The sequence below is a fragment of the Telopea speciosissima genome, chromosome 8 (genome assembly GCF_018873765.1).
Source record: "Telopea speciosissima isolate NSW1024214 ecotype Mountain lineage chromosome 8, Tspe_v1, whole genome shotgun sequence".
NCBI classification, from domain to species: Eukaryota; Viridiplantae; Streptophyta; class Magnoliopsida; order Proteales; family Proteaceae; genus Telopea; species Telopea speciosissima.
The window spans coordinates 60,289,158-60,307,764 of record NC_057923.1 but is presented as its reverse complement, the minus strand read 5'-3'; the positions used below and the strand labels follow the sequence as shown (position 1 = coordinate 60,307,764).

At 38.2% G+C, this 18,607-nt stretch overlaps 1 protein-coding gene across 3 annotated transcripts; it reads left to right on the top strand.

The window, feature by feature from the left end:
- Positions 1–5,213: 5,213 nt before the first annotated feature.
- LOC122671256 (transcription factor BHLH42) lies at positions 5,214–18,060 on the top strand. 3 transcript variants are annotated; one of them, XM_043868382.1, is made up of 9 exons: positions 5,214–5,232; positions 10,535–10,641; positions 10,753–11,007; positions 12,263–12,359; positions 12,465–12,479; positions 12,579–12,635; positions 12,748–13,432; positions 16,847–17,745; positions 17,947–18,060. In XM_043868382.1, exons 2-9 carry the CDS (start codon positions 10,538–10,540, stop codon positions 18,043–18,045), a joined length of 2,211 nt encoding a protein of 736 aa, XP_043724317.1. In that variant the 5' UTR covers positions 5,214–5,232; positions 10,535–10,537; the 3' UTR covers positions 18,046–18,060. The 3 variants fall into 3 exon arrangements, with proteins under 3 accessions (XP_043724317.1, XP_043724319.1, XP_043724318.1); XM_043868384.1 differs by lacking the exon at positions 5,214–5,232 and having other exon boundaries at positions 12,748–12,834; positions 13,330–13,432; XM_043868383.1 differs by lacking the exon at positions 5,214–5,232 and having other exon boundaries at positions 12,748–12,840; positions 13,330–13,432.
- Positions 18,061–18,607: the final 547 nt, after the last annotated feature.

Below are 18,607 nucleotides of genomic sequence, written 5' to 3'. Positions count from 1 at the left end.
TTACCGATATTGGGTGTTGTTTTGTCGAAGGGTTGCCGATAATAGTGATTTATCTCTATATGTTGAACAGAGACTTCTCGGAGTTAGGTTTTATGATATGTTTTATATATTGTCCAATGTGTAATGAAGTTTCACCAATGTCGGATGTGGGTTGGCCGATGCATCGATGTCGTCAACAAGTTTGCGTTATGTGTCATCCAAATTTCATTGGATATCCACAGTGGCTAGTTCTCAATTTAATCTCTAATAGATCAAGAGTCGCCTCTTTTGAATAGGTATGTCTAAAGGGTGTTTGGGTTTCACACCTATTAAAAAAAAGGGCTCATGTTCTCTGTGCCGCAACGCAAGCTGCGCCTAGACACATGGGCCTACCATGCAGGGGTGTCAGGGTGGTCATTGCGCCCATCCCCATGTGTCTAGGTGCAACCTGCGCCCCCGGCACAGAGAACATTCTCCCTAAAAAAAAAATAGAGGATGTTCTGGACACTTTTAAAGGTGTTCTTAGTGTTTCCTTCCTCCCCCTCCTTTTTTTTTTTTTTTTTTTGTTTTGTTTTGTTTTGGTTGTCTCAAACACTCTTTCATTGAATTTACTATTGTTTCATGTGCTTTAGTGTGAATTTTTGTGAGTTCACTTCTTTTGTTGATTGAGCACAACTCGAGTGTGATCCAATGTGGCCCAGTAAACAAGTGCAATATATGACTACTAGAAGGAATACAAAGCCTTCTTTTATTTTAGATGTTTTTTATTATGAGAACAAGAAAAACATATATTAATAAGATGGCAAATTATTACAGTTTTCAAAGACACAGGGTACATTAGTAGTAGTAGTATGTTGTGGTAAGGATCTAAACCAAGTTAAGAGAAGGGGATCCATCAAAGGTTTAAACAAAATGTCTTTGGATCGATCCGAAATCTTCAAAACATATTTCAACACTTCAAAAGGTCTAGGAAAACGGGATGGAGTTGGAAGAAGTCCAGGTAGCGCCGTATTGGAGCACCAAACTTCTTTCAGCTTCAAACCTCTCGATTTAGCCGAATCAAGGCCGTTGAGAATAGCAAACAGCTCAGCTTCCAGTTCATGATTGATTTTAATCCAACTTGTAGTCAACAAAACGAATTTACCATCTAACAAAATGCCAAAAGTCCATCCAGAACAGCCTATGTCTGTGGAATCAAGCCCCGTGCGTAACAAAACAGGAAAATCTAAAGTAGGTAAATGAATCCTAGGAAGAGCATGCATAACCTTATTAGTGGATAACACCATATTCGAATTAATAGAGGGGGGAGCAATATTGTGGTCCTTCATCTAAAGTTCAATCCTCCGCAACACACTGAGTGGATGGGGCTTAATTATAGAGAACACATAACTATTTCTAGAATTCCAAATAAAATAACAAGTTATAATAAAAATAAAGAAAAATCAGACAAGAGAAGGCTTATCAAGCTTGCGACTTAGAAAAATAGAAATGCAGAATTATCTCAGAGATGGGAATGAGATGAACTCTGTCCTCATTCACGAGAAATTGATTCGCATTATAGAGGGGGCAAGACTCAGACCTAATCAAGTTCAATTCTGGGTCATTTTTAGTTTTCTTCATAGTAGCGTGGCCAAGCCCAACCAAAGTGCAGGCCATACTACTATGCCTTGTTTACAGGTAAGGCCGACCACCATTAGATTTTCACAAATCAATAAGTGGTTGCAGGCCCTTGTGTTTGAGGATGAGTGGTAAACCACGTTGTGAGAGAGACAAGCTGATGATGAAAATCACCTCCGGTGGAAACTAATGCCGTAACAAGATTACTTCATCTACTCTAGTTAATACACACACACGCACAACTCTTCTTTCAGAGTTAAATCGTCAAACATGTCATGTCCCTGATTTTGACAGACATGCATCTTCTTGTTCCCTTCCAACATTCTATTTTATCCTTACATTTCCTAAATACGCTTCACCTACATACCATTCTTGGGTTCACAAATCTCTATAGAGTTTCAGTATTTTTCCATAACATCTTTGATTGCGATGCCCTCCCCTGCCCATCCAACACGATGAATGAAATTCCATTCACCGTGGGTGGAAGAAAACTGTCCTAAAGTCATAGACCCAAACTGAGTTGTGTTGTCTGGTTCATGATGTACGTTTCCTGCTTAAGGTTTTAGTTTATTTTTATGTTTAATATGGTATGAGGATTAGATACGTTTGTTACTCTAGTTAAAATCATAGTTGGAAAATCAGGTTTTGATTGGGACAAGTTGTTTGAGTCAAGTCAAATTTTTGGAGAACCTGGTCAAGAATCATGTAGACTAGGTCAAGATAAAAAAAAAAATGACAAGACTCGATCATAAATCATCCAAATCAAATAAGACTCGTTATTTTTTACTCGAGTCATGACAAGACCGAATCACCAGGATTTTATGAAAGATGAGTCGAATTAGAAAACCTGGTTTTCCAACTATGGTTAACATATCTATATACACGTGTATATATATGTCGAAGTTATATGGGTCAATTATACCTTGACTATATACATCTAGCCCAAACCCAGAAAAAAAAAAAAAAAAAAAAGTTATTACAAAGTGGGCCGATAAGCACATTAGATGTCTTGAGTCCATATCTTATCCAGCATGGACGGGCCCAAATACACTTACATGTTTAGGATAGGAAGGGTAAAGAAATGTTCGTAAGCTAAATGCACAATCCACTCCATGGGATTCAGGCCTGGATTTGGGCTAGTGCAAGACTTGTTTTCAGATAGACTAAAGCAAGAGAAAGTTGGTGGAACAAGGTAACTTCAGGTGGACCATATATACTGCTTTGTATGGGCCAAAGTATTAGTAGCCCATCAGTTATCTAATCCGATGCCCAAGCCCAACCCAAATGTTTTTATTTTCAGAGACTACTACAGGAACGAACGAGAAAACGAGAGCGAGAGAGAGAGACAGAAATGCACTTCAAGTCTTCAATGCAACGAATGGCGACTTGGGAACAGAAACAGAGTTTAATGTTCCCTTCTCCAAAATGATTAAGCACACAACTAGAGAAACAGTTCCAGACTTCCAGTATTCCATTTCACATGCTTGTATTAAGATGCCACTTGCCAACATCTTTATTTTCATATATTCTTCGGTATTTTTGCTGAAAATGGTAAAAATGAGGCATCTAAGCTCGCGTGCAGTCTCAGAATAGATTTTGGGTTTAGATTACATTTTGAAACCCAACTATTCTATTTTCTTGTTTCAAAATGCATTCTAAACCCAACCCAAAATCTATTCTGAAAATACATACCAAACACGGCCCTAATTTGAACAGATGCATTCAAACTCTGTGTGTCCTGTCTTGGTCCTATCATCACCATTGTCTTCAGGTTCTAATTCCTCAAACCAATTAGCGGTCCAACATGCGGCTGTCTTCCTCCTGATTCTTTTCTTGGAGGCACATATAGGAGCAAAAAGAAGAAACATCTTTGTTTGATGGCCCCGAAGGCCCATTTATTTCAATCTTCGTTACCTTTGTCTTATTAATTAATGTATTCAACTGGAATTATTATTGACAGTTGTCTAACACTAATTGGTGTGCAATATATACATTCTGCGACAATTTTTTTAAGGGATAATTTCTTGGATCTATTAGATAAAAACAGAAATTACAAAATAAGTAGGTTTCAAATATGTTTTACATCCAGATTTTTCATTTTGAAAAGATTTACTCAATCCCCAAAGTTGGTTACTACTCATGCCATGCAAGTATAAAATAAAAACAAACTTTCAAAACTGCCCCAAAAATCTATTCTAAATCACGATGGGAAAATAGGAGGGAAAAGAGCACAACTTTCTCGACTTGTTTTTTTTTTTTTATTGTTTTTCTCTCTTGTTTCTTGTTTTGTTTTGTTTTGGTTTGGTTTTGATTTTTTTTTTTACCGAGTGGGAGGGTATTTTGGAACATACTAATACCCGAAGAGGGGTTTGTGAACCTGAAGATGGTTGGTGAACCATCCTCTTTTTGTTTTTGATTTTGTTTTTTTTAATATGTTTCTATTATTTTGTTTTTTTGGTAATAATTGAAAAATTATCAACGCCACCCTTATGTTTGCCTATATTTTAAAACATATCCACTAACTATCATAATATCAACCATTACCCATTTTTGAACGATGTTCAACTTCTAAAATTCCTTTGACCAAAATACCCTTCACACTAAAACATAAAAGTGCAACGCAATCCCCAATTGAAGTTATAATTTGCAAAAGAACAGAAGAGACCAAATGGAATGTTTGGTTTGCAAAAAAGATAAAAACTGAAACCTTTTGTCCCCATTAAAAACAGGCCAAATCATCAGAATCATCCAATGAACCAGCTCGAATGCATGAAAAAAAATCCAAAGACGAAGGCGTGATACCAAAAATGAGGAACATCCAACTACTGGAAATTAGCCATACAAAAAACTAACCAGTTTCGGCAAACTGAAGGCACCTTAAGTTTAAAAAGATGGAAAATAAAAGCAGAACTGTAAAGGGAAAGTGTACCATAAAAACAGATGGACCAAAAGAAAAGAGAAATTGAAAAGAGATTGCTCCAAACCCATCGACATTGAACTCAACCAAACTCTGAGAATCTGAAAACAAGAAAATCCAAGCGAATAGGCCCAACTCAAGATGTCAGAGTAATCCCAATTGAGTAACAAGAAGAGATGCATAGTTCATGCTAAGTAAGAATTGATAAATTCCAAACCAGAATCCTACTAACTGAATCTGGACAAAACTGAAAACCCTAAATATAAAACAACATCATCAACGAAAATATAACACAGTAACCAGAATACTGTTTACACCGGCACCAAAGTAGGTCTCTTCTTCAGAAGACGGTAGGTTGCAGTGGATGTTCTCCAAGGTCGTCGGCCGAGTGTGATGAAGAAGGAGGGTTTGTGTGTGTTTTAATTGAAACGATAGATTAGGTACTTCACCCACTAAGAAGGGTAGAATTGTTTTTTTAAAAAATAGTAAGCTATTGACATCACCACTTAACAGATCGTAACTAACGGCAAGGGGCCTCTGTCTAATTAGTTTGGTAAAGCAGGGGAGGCGGTTGATATTATGGTAGCTAGTGGGTATACTTTAAAATATAGGCAAACGTCAAGGGGTGGTGTTGATAATTTCCCTTTTGTCAATTGTTTTTTATTCCAACAATTAAGGTGTATTTCCCTTTCGACTCGATGCTATTGCTTTTTTTCTTTCTTTCTTTTTTTAAGGAGGTAATAGGAACTTTGATTTCTACCTTTACAATTAAGGTGTACTTTCATTGGATTTTACGACTTTTAAAACAGTTAAATGAGGTTGGGGTAATTTTGAAAGTTTGTTTTTATTTTATTCTTGTGTGGCATGAGTACTAATCAACTTTGGAGATTAAGTAAATATTTTTAAAATAGAAAATAATGAATATAAAACAAATTTGAAACCTACTTATCTTGTCATTTTTGTTCTTATCTAGTGGATCTAAGAAGTTTTTTCTTTTCTTTTTTATAGTTGTTAAATATATACATTCTTCGGCAGTATTATTTTAAATCTTTTTAAAATTGAAAGTAGTAAATGTAAAACAAGTTTGAAATCTACTTATCTTGTATTTTTGTAAGCTAGCACCTTATGTATCTATCTCTCTCTCTCTCCCCCCCCCCCCGGTAATGATTGTCTTACCCCTCAAAGGGAGGTAGGGAGAGATAGACGCATGGGGTGCTAGCTTACAATATACCACTAGCATACCCAGTTTTTTTTTGTTTTTTTTTCCAATATAATACATATATTACCCAAGTTCTTAAATAATTATAGATAATATTAAGTTATAATCGAATTGATTTTATCGAAGCGAATACATCAATATCCGATTATCATCCAGATATATTAAATATTTGAATTCTCATTCGATATCCGACTATCCGAATAAACGAATATCACTTCGAAGTGAATCCAGGTTTTTGACTACCCATTTTCATTTGTAGTTTCAATAGTAAAAAAATGAAACATTGAAATGGGTAAATAGTGATGGTGAAATTTTTTCTTCAGTATGAGTGAAGAGAATTTAGCAATTGGAGTGTCATTATTCCTTCTACTCCCTTTTGTATGAAGTCCAAAATGCCCTTGACATAATTCCACGTGTCTCAGCCAACCACCAATTACCATGGAATTAAAAGATTCTCTCTTAACAGCTCTCTTCACAGTGAGTGAAGGACAGTGAGTGAAGGAAAACTTGGTCCAGAAGTAAAGAAAGACGTAAAGAATCTTAATGGGTCATTAGACTAATACGTTTAGACTGTCTACAAATTTCCTTGAATTAGCGGAGAAAATTACATGGACCTCCTGGTCCAATGGTTGTATAATTAATTTGATTTTTAAAGTAAAAGTTTTCTTGGATGCCTCATTCTATTTGAAATTATGTACAATCCAAACTATTATTTGTGGAAGGGTATTATGATAATTTTAATTGTTAGATATCTAGGGAATGATCTAGATTACCATGCATCAAGTTTTAGACTCATATTCAATCATACATTCTCGCATGTATTAACGTGTTTTTTTCTTGTAATTTAGCCTCCTATTTCTTTTCAATTAGTTTCATTTTTCCAATGAGTTTCAAAGCTTTTTTGCTACTTAGCCAGCTATGTATAGACTTAAACTTAACATGAGATTCCTCCCCACCCCACCCCCAAAAAAAAAAAAACAACCTTAACATGAGATTTAGGAAAACTCCTATGTTTCCCTTCTTTTATGGGAATAAGAATGATGCTTGGTCACACACTCCTATGCTAGACATAAGGGGTGGCGAAATAACCACGTACCCCCCGTGTTGTATGATTGGATATGTGCTCCCATTGGTCTTCACACTAGCACAGAGTCATGCGACCAAGCAGCATTTGCTCTCCCTTTTTTTTATATTTATGTACTAGCTCCATGTTGTGGACCAAACCATTCAGAGATTAAGGTCAAATTATTGGACCACCGATCATAGGAGTCATACCAAACCGGTGTGTATCCTTAACCATGTGAATAAGGTTTTAAGGTAGCTAGCCTCATCCTTTATAGTCAACATATTACTATTTACATAATTTTAATGTAACGAGGGTTCCTTATAAATTACCTTATAAAATAGTATATAAGGTAAAAAGAATGGATTGAGCTCCTCTCCCGCACGGGACGATGTCTGGCCAGCGCACATCGTCTGGCTGGGGAAGCCTCGATCCACATGTCACTACATCGGGATGCATGTGATGGTGTGGATCGAAGCCCCCCAGGTGCACGATGTGCACTGGACACAGTCCGGCTCACAAGTGCGCTGGAGAGGAGCTGGATCCAAAAAGAATGCACATGTACTTGTACCAAAGAAAAAAAAAAGAAAGCACATGTACGTCTGAAATAGGGAAGGGAACTTGGAATTTTAATGTTCTTGTTGAACTGTTTTCGGTGGCTGAAACCACCTTCCATTCTTGCTCATGATGGGTGGCTCTGGCTCACCAAAGGTTACAAAAGGAGAAAAAGCGTAACCCCTTTGATTTCTTGTTGGAAATATCCAAGTTCAGAGTGATAAGACTTTATCTTTCTTGTGGAATGAGATGACATCGTGTACGAACAAAGTATTGTTGTTTTATGATAAATTTCCATCCCTCTATTTGGATACAGCGTATATGGTCTAGGCCTTACATCTTACCATATGCTAGTTCCATCATGATAGAAAGCCAACCCGACTAATATAACTAGACATTCTCCCTAGGACTAAATATTATAAATTATTTTGGTAGAAGGAATAAATATTAGAATACGACAATTATGTCCCTCCAATTCTTCACATAGTAACGGAAATGATTATCCTACCCCTTGTTCGAACACACTGTCCAAGGTAGGGTAAGGTAAGGTGGACATTTCCACCCCTATGTGAGGAATTAGAAGAAATTGTAACGGACAGCAAATTAGAGGTGATAATTACTCATCTTAAACACAGATTTTCAAGTAAAAGTTTTAATGTTTCTATTCATCTTCCAATTTTAAATGCAAATAGACTCAAATAATTTAAAGTAAGGTAAAAAAAATTTATTGTTTTTAAGGAGTGTCAATAACACCTCTATAGGTGTATTTAGAACTTGACATCTTTTTTTAACTGTCTATTTTCTTATTCTCAAAAGTCCTTTAAGATAGGAGTATAAAATGTTTTTCAAAAATAATTTGAAGGTGACATATCACTATGTTAGATTTTTTTTTTGAAGGAGTGTTTGAAAATACCTCGATAGGTATATTTAAAACTTGACATCTTTTTTTAAATGTCCAATTTCTTACTCTCAAAAGTTCTTTAAGATAGGGATATAAAAGGATTTTCAAAAATAATTCACAAGTGACATATCAGTATGACACATTTTTCGAGTACACTGTGAGATGACACTATTACATTGGGGTCATACTAAAGGGTAAAAATGTAAAGTTACAAATTGTTTGACACCTTGAGGGGTGTTAAAGGTTGGACCGAACCGCTGAAATTGAACTGAATCGATCAAAACTGGTCCGAATCAAAACCAATTTGAGCTTATTGGATCAAGTTTCAGGTTGGGGTTTTGCGACAATGAATCCAAACCAGATCGTATCAAAATCAATAAGACACTAAACCGATCTTAGAAAACTGGATCAAAACCGAACTCAAACCAATATAACCCAATAAAAAACCAATACCATCCCAAACTTCATAAAAAAAACATGTTTTTTATTTCATACTTATGAATATATTTACATGGTAAGTCGAACCCAAAACCATAACCGAATTGCTAAAAAAAAACATGATCCAATAAGAATGCATCAGTTTTGAACCATCCAGCCGTTGGGCTATGCAGTACACATCCCGATGGCTGATTGGGTGCGCATCAAAATGTGTGCGACACAGCCTAGCCCTTGGATGCCCCCTGGGCGTTGGGCTCCCTAAAGAGGAGTCGAATCCCATTCTCACATTGAAACCAATGAAATTGAACCAAAACCAGTCCAATCCGATCGATTGATTGCAAAATTTATTGCTCATTTATTCACATCCAATCGTCAATGTCCTCCCGTCCTAGCGTGTCCCACGTGAGATACTTTCTCACGTACACAGGACAGAGGTAGTGGTAATTCGTTAATTAACCATCCTTACAATTTATTACCAAAAGATATAAAAATAAAAAAACCTATCCTTACAATAAATTCGTAATTAATAATTCTGATCACATTTTAGTGGAAACCAAGGCTGCTACTTCCACCCTAGCCTTTACTATATAACTTAACGGGTAAGCATTGGTCTTTCACACTCACACACACACTCTCTCTCTCTCCTTCCTGTTTCTGCCTTGTTGGATTTAAATCCTCTACTGTTCGGGCAGCTGAACGGCCAGCGTGCAGCCTCACACAGGCAGGGGCAAAATGATCGCCCCACCCCCTGCCCGACACCTTGCCCAGGTGGGGTCCATGCCTAACGTGTGTGAGGTCGTACACCACGGCTGCCTGGACATAGAGGATCTCGATCTTAACACAAATCATCTACGGTGCGCTGCCTTGTCCTGTCCTACCTGTGTTGTGCAAACACAGGGCCGCATATAATGACTGCCTTACCTCCACTCAAGCAAGGGTAAGGCGGTCAATGAATGCCGCCTTGTGTCTGTGCAACACGGTAGGATAGGCAGCCCGTGCCGTAGAAGATCTGGATCCTCCCAATCCTTGTTGGATGGATTTCTATAGATCCAGATCCTCTATTGTGCGCTGCTTGTAGCGGCCTGAGCGGCCAAACTAAGTCGCACGTGCAAAGATCGCCTTACCCCTGCCCAAACGCCTTGCCCGAGTAGTGGTAAGGTGATCATTGCGCACACGACCCAGTCTGCACCCGCACAAGCCGCTAGGGTCAGCTGCTCCGTAGAGGATCTGAATTGAATTTCTACCCATCTTTGTCTTATTCTTGTCTAACATATGGTCATCGATCCGTGCCGTGCCACCTAACAAATATAAAATTTTCAACCGATAGGCTTCTCTTCTAACAGTCTTAACGAGCGTGCACAACCAACGATTCATCCGTCACGTGGCTTAAAAAGACAAGTGAGAACCGTCCGGTAGAACGACCAGTCAAAACCCACACCCTTCTCACACAAACCCCTAACTACTCTTTCTCTCTCTCTTTCTTCCTTTCCTCTCTTCCCCCAATTCACAGCACGAACAATCATGCAATCATATCTATTTCTCGGGCTTCTCCGAACCCTCAAAGTTCTCTAACTTTATTAACTACCTCACCTGCAAGTCTGGAGAAAAAGAACAATCTTTCTTTCTTATTCTCTAACTCTTTAATCTTTCCGATCAGTTTTCTTCTCACCGAAAAATTAATTCTTCTCTTATTGGGTCAATTACCTACCTGCTTCACTTGGGTAGGTTTTTCTGAAACTAATCCAATTCCCTTCAGTTGAAGCTTTATATGGAATAAGAAGAAAAATCTTTGAAGTTTTTACTTCTTTTCTTTCTTTCTTTTTTACAAATAAACCAAAAAAAAAGGCAATGGCAACTTTGCCTGGTAACCGACTGCAACAAATGTTGCAGTCGGCTGTGCAAGCGGTTCAGTGGACTTATAGTCTCTTCTGGCAAGTCTGCCCACAACAAGGGTGAGTTGAGTTCATCACATAGAATTCAAGAAAAAGAAAAAAGAAAACCCATAATTCTATTTTGTCTAATTTGTAAATTTTTTGTTAATTTTATGGTTTCTTGATGTGCAGGATTTTAGTATGGGGAGATGGGTATTACAATGGTCCAATCAAGACAAGGAAGACAGTGCAACCGATGGAAGTGAGTGCTGAAGAAGCATCACTTCAAAGGAGTGAACAACTTAGAGAGTTGTATGAATCATTATCTGCTGGTGAGACAAACCAACCTGCTCGCCGGCCTTGTGCCTCTTTATCGCCGGAGGACTTGACGGAATCCGAGTGGTTCTATCTTATGTGTGTTTCCTTCTCTTTTCCACCAGGAGTGGGGTAAGTCTGTCCAACTATTTTACTTAATTTGCTTCATTAGTAATTTAATTCTTTGGTTTCATATTACCTACTTGCCTTCTTTAGCATTTCAATATATTTTTTTTACTGGAGATACATTCATGTACTATTCCATACCCATACCCACCAGTCATCTCTTCCTCTTCTCTGTGTTTCTAAATATTCTTCTAATGGACAGTGGAGAAAGTTAATTATGAAGCACCAACTTCAATTCAAGATTCCCCTCTCTCTCTCTCTCTCTCCCTCCATGTGAGAACTTGTCACAAGTTCCAGCTCAAAATATGAAAGTGATCGAATACATTGATATGCTCAAGATTAATTGTATCAACATTGACAAGTAGAAATCAAATTTATATTCAAAATCAATAAATGGCCTGTGAATCAGTTTTCTTGATAATGTGCTTTTTAGAAAAGCTGGCAATTGAGTTTTGTGGTTTCCATGACTAGAATTAGTGAATGTTGTACTATGAATCAAAAGGGTTAGGTGAGAAATTTGATGCTTTCTCTTCTTGGTAAGAGTTCACTGTATTACTGTGAGAAACCAATGATGGTCTATTGTCTCAACCTTTTTACTGTCAAGTTTTGGGAAAGCATTTAATGGTGTTAACAAGGAATAGATTCTTGAGTTCACTGTTGAAAACTTAAGGACAGAACTTGGCTCACTAAATTTTTTACTCTCATGGGTTCTTCCCTTAAAGTGGTGGTCACTATTTAAATCTCTCTCTCTCTCTCTCTCTCTCTCTTTAAAGCTTCAATCAGTTTTCTAGTGATGGAAAACTACCTACTCAAATTTCTAATCTTACAAGTCTGATCTTACTAATATAAGATGTTAGTAACAACTTATAACATTCCTCTTGGATTTACTTCAATTAAGTATCTATTCTCTCCATAAACCTTTTGTAAGTATTAACTTCAAGCATGCATTAACCTGTTGGGTATATTATATATAATCTTTTTATTTGTTCTAATATAAATCTAGTAGAATAAGGACCCAGCAGGCTGTAGTGGGCCCATTGGAAAGAATCCATCTACCCTAAAATTCTAGTCTTTCCTATAAATACTAGTTAGAGGCAGCAACCTGTTTATTCCAAAACTTGATATGCAAGGTGTTAAATACTAGCCGGAGGCAGCAACATGTTTATTCCAAAACTTGATATGCAAGGTGTATTGTTTTAAGCAACCTTGTGCTTAAACCCTAAACCCTAACATAACATTCTAACAAAAGCAAGCTGTGTAGGTTACCAGGAAAGGCATTTGCAAGACAACAACATGTATGGCTAACTGGTGCAAATGAGGCCGATAGTAAGTCCTTTTCAAGGGCTATTCTTGCCAAGGTACCATTAACTGAGAACTCAATTCATTCGTTCTTCTTCTTAATGTTTTCGAAGTTTTCCAATTGAACTAACTATGTTCCCTTTTATTGCTGCTTCACAAATCAGAGTGCTCGTATACAGGTTAGATTTTTTTTTCTCTGAAAAATGAATATTGGGTGTAATGTGATTTGTTATTCAATTTGAATTTTGGTTTAAGAGAGAATCTGTTTAATGTTGCAGACTGTGGTTTGCATTCCTCTCATGGATGGCATTGTAGAATTTGGAACCACAGAAAGGGTGAGAACATTTATGAATGATTCTTTAAATGGAAGCTCAGTATTGGAACTTGTGTAGAAGTCAACCTTAAAAGCTAGTCATCAAGTCGAACTAAATCTGGATATGAATGCAGGTACAAGAGGATTTGGGATTCATCCAACGTGCGAAAAGCTTCTTCCTAGACCAGCAAAATCAACACCATCATCATCATCATCATCACCATAACCCAAAACCCGCTCTCTCTGAGCACTCTACTTCGAACCCGGTCAGCTCCTCGGACCGGCCTCGTTTCCATTCTCCACCACTCCCTGCCATGTACTCGGCACAGGAGGAAGAGCCACCGGCTAATACAAATCAAGGAGATGACGACATAGAAGACGTGGATGAGGAGGAGGAGGAGGAGGAGGAGGAGGAAGAAGAAGAAGAAGAAGAAGTTGCTGAGTCCGACTCAGAAGCCGATACGAGTCGTAATAGTCCACCACCAAATGCAAATGCATCTACGCATCAACAAATCCGACTGTGTGAGCCAATCAATCAGGGCTTAGGAGTAGCAGCATTAGCCCCAGCAGCTCAAGTTGCGGCGGAGCCCAGCGAGTTGATGCAGTTAGAGATGTCCGAAGATATTCGACTCGGATCACCCGACGATGCCTCCAACAACTTGGACTCGGACCTCCACATGATGGCTGGCGGCGGCGGAGGCGGAATCCAACCAGATCATCATCAACGCCGGGCTGACTCGTTTAAGGCCGAGTCGACACGGAGGTGGCCACCCTTGCCGGATACGCTCAACGCTCTCCAAAGTCAACCACCACCCTCGGGTACGTTATTTACTTGTTTGGTTTTTAGTCCCTAAAAGAGTCATTTCACCTCATAAACTTTAACTCTTTCATGAGTTGCTCACACTTAGGCAATAGGGACGGTTCTAGATCATCCACTGATGGTTAATGATAGAGATTGCTCCACGTGAATGTGGCACTTTCTTTAGTTTGTCCTTTTTTCGAAGTCGAGACCAACCTGGGTCGTCGGATTCTAGAGAATCCTAGTACAATCTAAGCGTCCAAAAGTGAAGCGAAGACCTTGGAAGTTAGATATGGGAGTCAATGTAAATGTTTGACTTTCTGGTAAGAAATCAGTACTCAGTAGTCAGTAGCGTTCATAGCGAGAAGAGCGCGATAAGAACCCTTTTCTTTGCGTAGTGAATTGTGTCACCCACGGTTTACGTAGGGGCACGGATTGAGATATCTGGGGATCGGTATCGGCCGATTCAGATCTGGATTGGCCAATATCAACATAGATCGGTCAGTTTTGTCACTATTTTTCATTAAAAAAATCTTTTTTTTTTTTCTTAACAATCAATATACTCTGCCCATATGTTTAGGAGTTGAGAGAGTATTAATTATGTGATAGGGCATGGGAACAAGGATTTAGTTCACGAGTATCATATCAATTTTTTATGGGGCGATGTTCTCTATCTGGGAGTGCACGGGATGCAGGCTGTGCCCAAAAACATGAAGTGGGATGGACACGTCATTTTGATCATTTAGGGGGGTGGACCGATCATTTTGCCCACCCCATGTATCTGGGGGCATCCTACGCCCCCAGTGCAAAGAACATTTTTCCCCAATTTTAGTCATCGCAGATGTCAATGTTGATACCTTTATAGATAAATGGTATCCAACCAAATTAGATGCTTTTACCCCATCAAAATTTTGATACAATTTTGTTTTTTACTAATTTCCCCCACTTTCTTACCATCAATCTAGTATTGGTATTGACCTTAGCCAATCCGATCCTAGTCAAGGTTCTAAAACTCGGGTTGCGACTAGGTTTCGACTAGCTAGAAACAAAGTTTGTCTCGATTTCGACCATATCTCGGTTGAAACTTGGGACTTTCTTTAAGCTAACTTGAACCTTGGTTTCGAGGCCCAGAAGTTATTATTTTCCTCTGATTCTTGTAGTTTTACTTATTTTTTACATTTTAAACCCATTTCATGCATTCATTTCACATAGAGAACACTAAAAATACTACTTGTGGTTTTGATCCAAGTTTGGTTGTTCTTAGAGATGGTATCGAATAAGGTTTGACCGAAACATAACTCTTTCAATACAAACAAATCCAAGATTGCTTAAGTTTGATTTATAATGAAGGTGTTATGTTTTGGTCAAATTTAATTTGGTGTGCGCAAATACTCTTTAAAATCGCTCTAAATTAAAATAATTTTTAGACATCAAAACAAATGAATATTATAGTGCACTTTTTGTTTTTAATAATATTTTACTATATTAAGATTTATGAAGTTTTTATATTTGAGAAAAAACCCTAGCATTAAAAAATTGAAATTTTCACCTACTATCGAAAATTCAATTTTTTTTATTGAACTAGAGGTTGACTTTTTATTCTTTTAGAATTTGATTTTTTAATTATTTTTATTAGATTCAAATATGAAGTATTTGCTTATCTATGAATAATATCTTAAGAAAATGAAATACCAATATAAAAACATTTACTTGAATGATTTTAGGCATAAATAAGTGTCTGGCTTAGATTCTGGCATATATAAATGTCTGTCCTAGTTTCCAGCCAGGTTTTCTCAAGTTTCGATAGGGGGATAAGTGACACTTATATAAATATTCAGGTCGAAACTACCAAAATATGGTCAAAACATGTTGAAACCATCGAGTTCTGGTCAAAACCCTGAATTTTTTAAAATCACCCTTCAACTTGTCTTGAAAACCTTTGAAATCGCGTTGACTCGGTGGTTTCAATAGGTTTCGATCAAGTTCTTCTTACATGATCCCAATACTTAAATCCATGAGTGGGAAAATGAATCCCTACTATTGGTGGGGGAAGAGAGTCTCTTACACAGACGTTGTTAAAATGAATCTGCACACCACAAGCAATGATGGGTTTCAAAATAATATCATCCATGTTGGTCCACATGATCAAAATAGGAGGAAAAAATATTAGTATAGATCCCACTATTTATTAAGTGAGGGAGGAAGAGTATAAAGGAATCTGAACAAGGGCAATGTACCAATCTTTTTACCTCATCAGGTGAGATCATTTAGCTTAAGGGTATTTATGACAATACATAAATTTGATAGGTATTATTACAAAGCATGCCATGTTTTTTCCTCATAGACAAAAATCGGGTGAACCACTCCGCAATCGTTTTACCTTTGTCTCTTTGTCGAATGTTTCTGCTTACACACGTCAACTTGTGGGTCCCGCAAAGAGATCCGTTGCATCAAATATTCAAACCTACTCCTCCCATAGCTTTTCACCAAATCAACAAAAAGCCAGAACAGGCAATTTAAGAACAGTAACTGTGCGTTCGTTGACGAAAAAACAGAAAAACGTTGGGATTTATAGTTTACTACTCCCTATCTACCCTTAAAAAAATCTTATCTTGTCTGAAAAAATCCAATTTTTTATAAGATTATTAGTTAACGTATTAATTATTCATTAATTTCAATAGTCCTTTTTTATTATCAACATTACTCCTATTAATTTGACTTTCGTAAAGAAATAAACAATTATCATAAATGAATCTTAACACGTGGTGCATGTACATCGCGTTTAACCCCTAAAATTAATGAGCCGCCACTAACCTATAGGTTTAAGTGCGTAAATCAAAGGGATTTTAACTTAAACGGCGGTGCTTTGGATCTAACAACGGCTACGTTACGTTAACCGAATAAATGTGACATGAAATGTCGCAAGTCTTGACTTTCTATGACACTCTTTCTATTTTAGGGAGAAGGTTTCCTTGACCATGGTTTCGTGATGATATGTCCTTTTCAAAAATCATAAATGGCACTTCATATTGTTACTAAGAGTGTTTAGAGGGGTCTTTATGTAATTAAAAGGATATATATTATTAGGGTTCATGTTCTCTGTGTCGGCCCAGGTTATGCCCAGACACATGACTTTGCCACTAAAGGGCAGGGTGGTTGATTATTGTGGCCCCCTCCAGGTATCTGGGCGTAGTCTATGCCCCCGGCACAAAAAACATGTCAGATTCCTCCATCCAAGAGGAGGTGTTCTGAACTTGACATTGAGTTAGTATAGGGCCCATATCGTCCAGTAGAAGGCCCCACATTGCGAAAATGCAAGACTCATATGATCAAAGATGAAAGAGGGATAATTGATATAAGAATTGCAATTTTTGGCTGGTAAGGTACTGTTGTGGTTATTAACTTCATATATATGTTGCTTTTTATTTGTGTAGTGACCCCTCAAATGGAAGAATTGACGCAAGAGGACACTCACTACTCCCAAACAGTATCCACCATACTACAACAGAACCCGACCCGGTGGTCCGAATCTTACATGGCATTCGGATACTCACAGCAGTCAGCCTTCTCCAAGTGGAACAGCCGCAACGATCACCTGCTTCACCTTCCTTTGGAAGGCACCTCACAATGGCTCCTCAAATACATTCTCTTCAGTGTACCCTTCCTCCACATCAAATACCGAGACGAAAACTCCCCGAAATCTTCCCGAGATGCCGACACGGCGACACGCTTCCGTAAAGGGACACCCCAAGACGAGCTCAGCGCCAACCATGTCCTCGCCGAACGCCGCCGCCGTGAGAAGCTCAACGAGCGTTTCATCATTCTACGCTCCCTTGTCCCCTTCGTCACCAAGATGGACAAGGCTTCCATACTAGGCGACACCATTGAGTACGTCAAGCAGCTGCGCCGTAGGATCCAGGATCTTGAGTCTCGTAACCGTCAGATGGAGGTTGATCAACGGTCTTCCAGGGGTGGGGACCCTCAGAAGAGTGGTGGATCCAAGGATCAGCAACAGCGAAGTGGACCTGGGAGCAGTGGTGTTACGGCGGTGCAGGATCGGACCCGTGGGTTGCCCGTATCCGATAAGAAGAAACTGAGAATCGTGGAAACCGCGGGAGGTACGAAGACGAAAGTGGTGGACCCCGTGCCCATAGTTGGCACCACCGTACAGGTGTCCATCATCGAGGCTGATGCACTGTTGGAACTTCAGTGCACGTACAGGGAAGGTTTACTACTCGATATCATGCAGATACTTCGGGAGCTGCGGTTTGAGATCACGGCCGTTCAATCCTCCTCAACTAATGGCATCTTCAATGCCGAGTTACGGGCTAAGGTATGAACTATGAATCCTGACCATCCATTCTTTAATTACGTTAGATTCACTTTATACGGTCATAACTTAATGGACAAGATCATCTGATGATCATTGTCCAGGAAATCATGATCGTTAATCCTTGATAAGCGGTTGATGTTAATGGTCTGATTGGTATTTTTGATAATCAACGGCGCTTGTTTCTTTACTTGCTTTACTCAGGTGAAGGATCACAGCAGTGGAAGAAAACCGAGTATTGTGGAAGTCAAAAGGACCATACACCAAATCATAGCCCAAAGTAGAACAAGCAGCATCGATTAGTGATTTTATTTTTTTCTTTAAAAAAAATTTGTAGAGAAAAATCGACCATTTTTTTAACGGAAAGTGGTCGTCCACTTATTACTAATGGCTGATTTCTGTGTAATAATATACTAATTTGTCCTTGTGAGGTATATGTAAACTCGAGGCTTCTGTTGCTATTATCTGTTTATTTCTTGGAAATAATTTCAAAAAACAATTATGAGCCCAAAAATAGAAATTGTTTGGTTGTGTGACCCCTAAGCTTAACCACAGGGACGTGAAATGACCATCCCACCATCCATGAAAGGTGAAAATTCCATCCATGTTGATGTTTTTACGCATTCTCTCATTGGCCTTCGTGTTGGTGCAAGGGCCACAATGTTTTTCAGTGAACGCTATCCCATTTTATACATCTAGACTAGATTGTACAATGAGAAATAGGCTTGGTATCATATAATGAAACCAAACCAAATCAAATTGAACCATTTATTAAACAGTTATATGGTTGTTAAACGATTTCATAGAAAGATACCACATACAATTATATAATACAATCATACTCTCATATAAAAAGGTATAAATA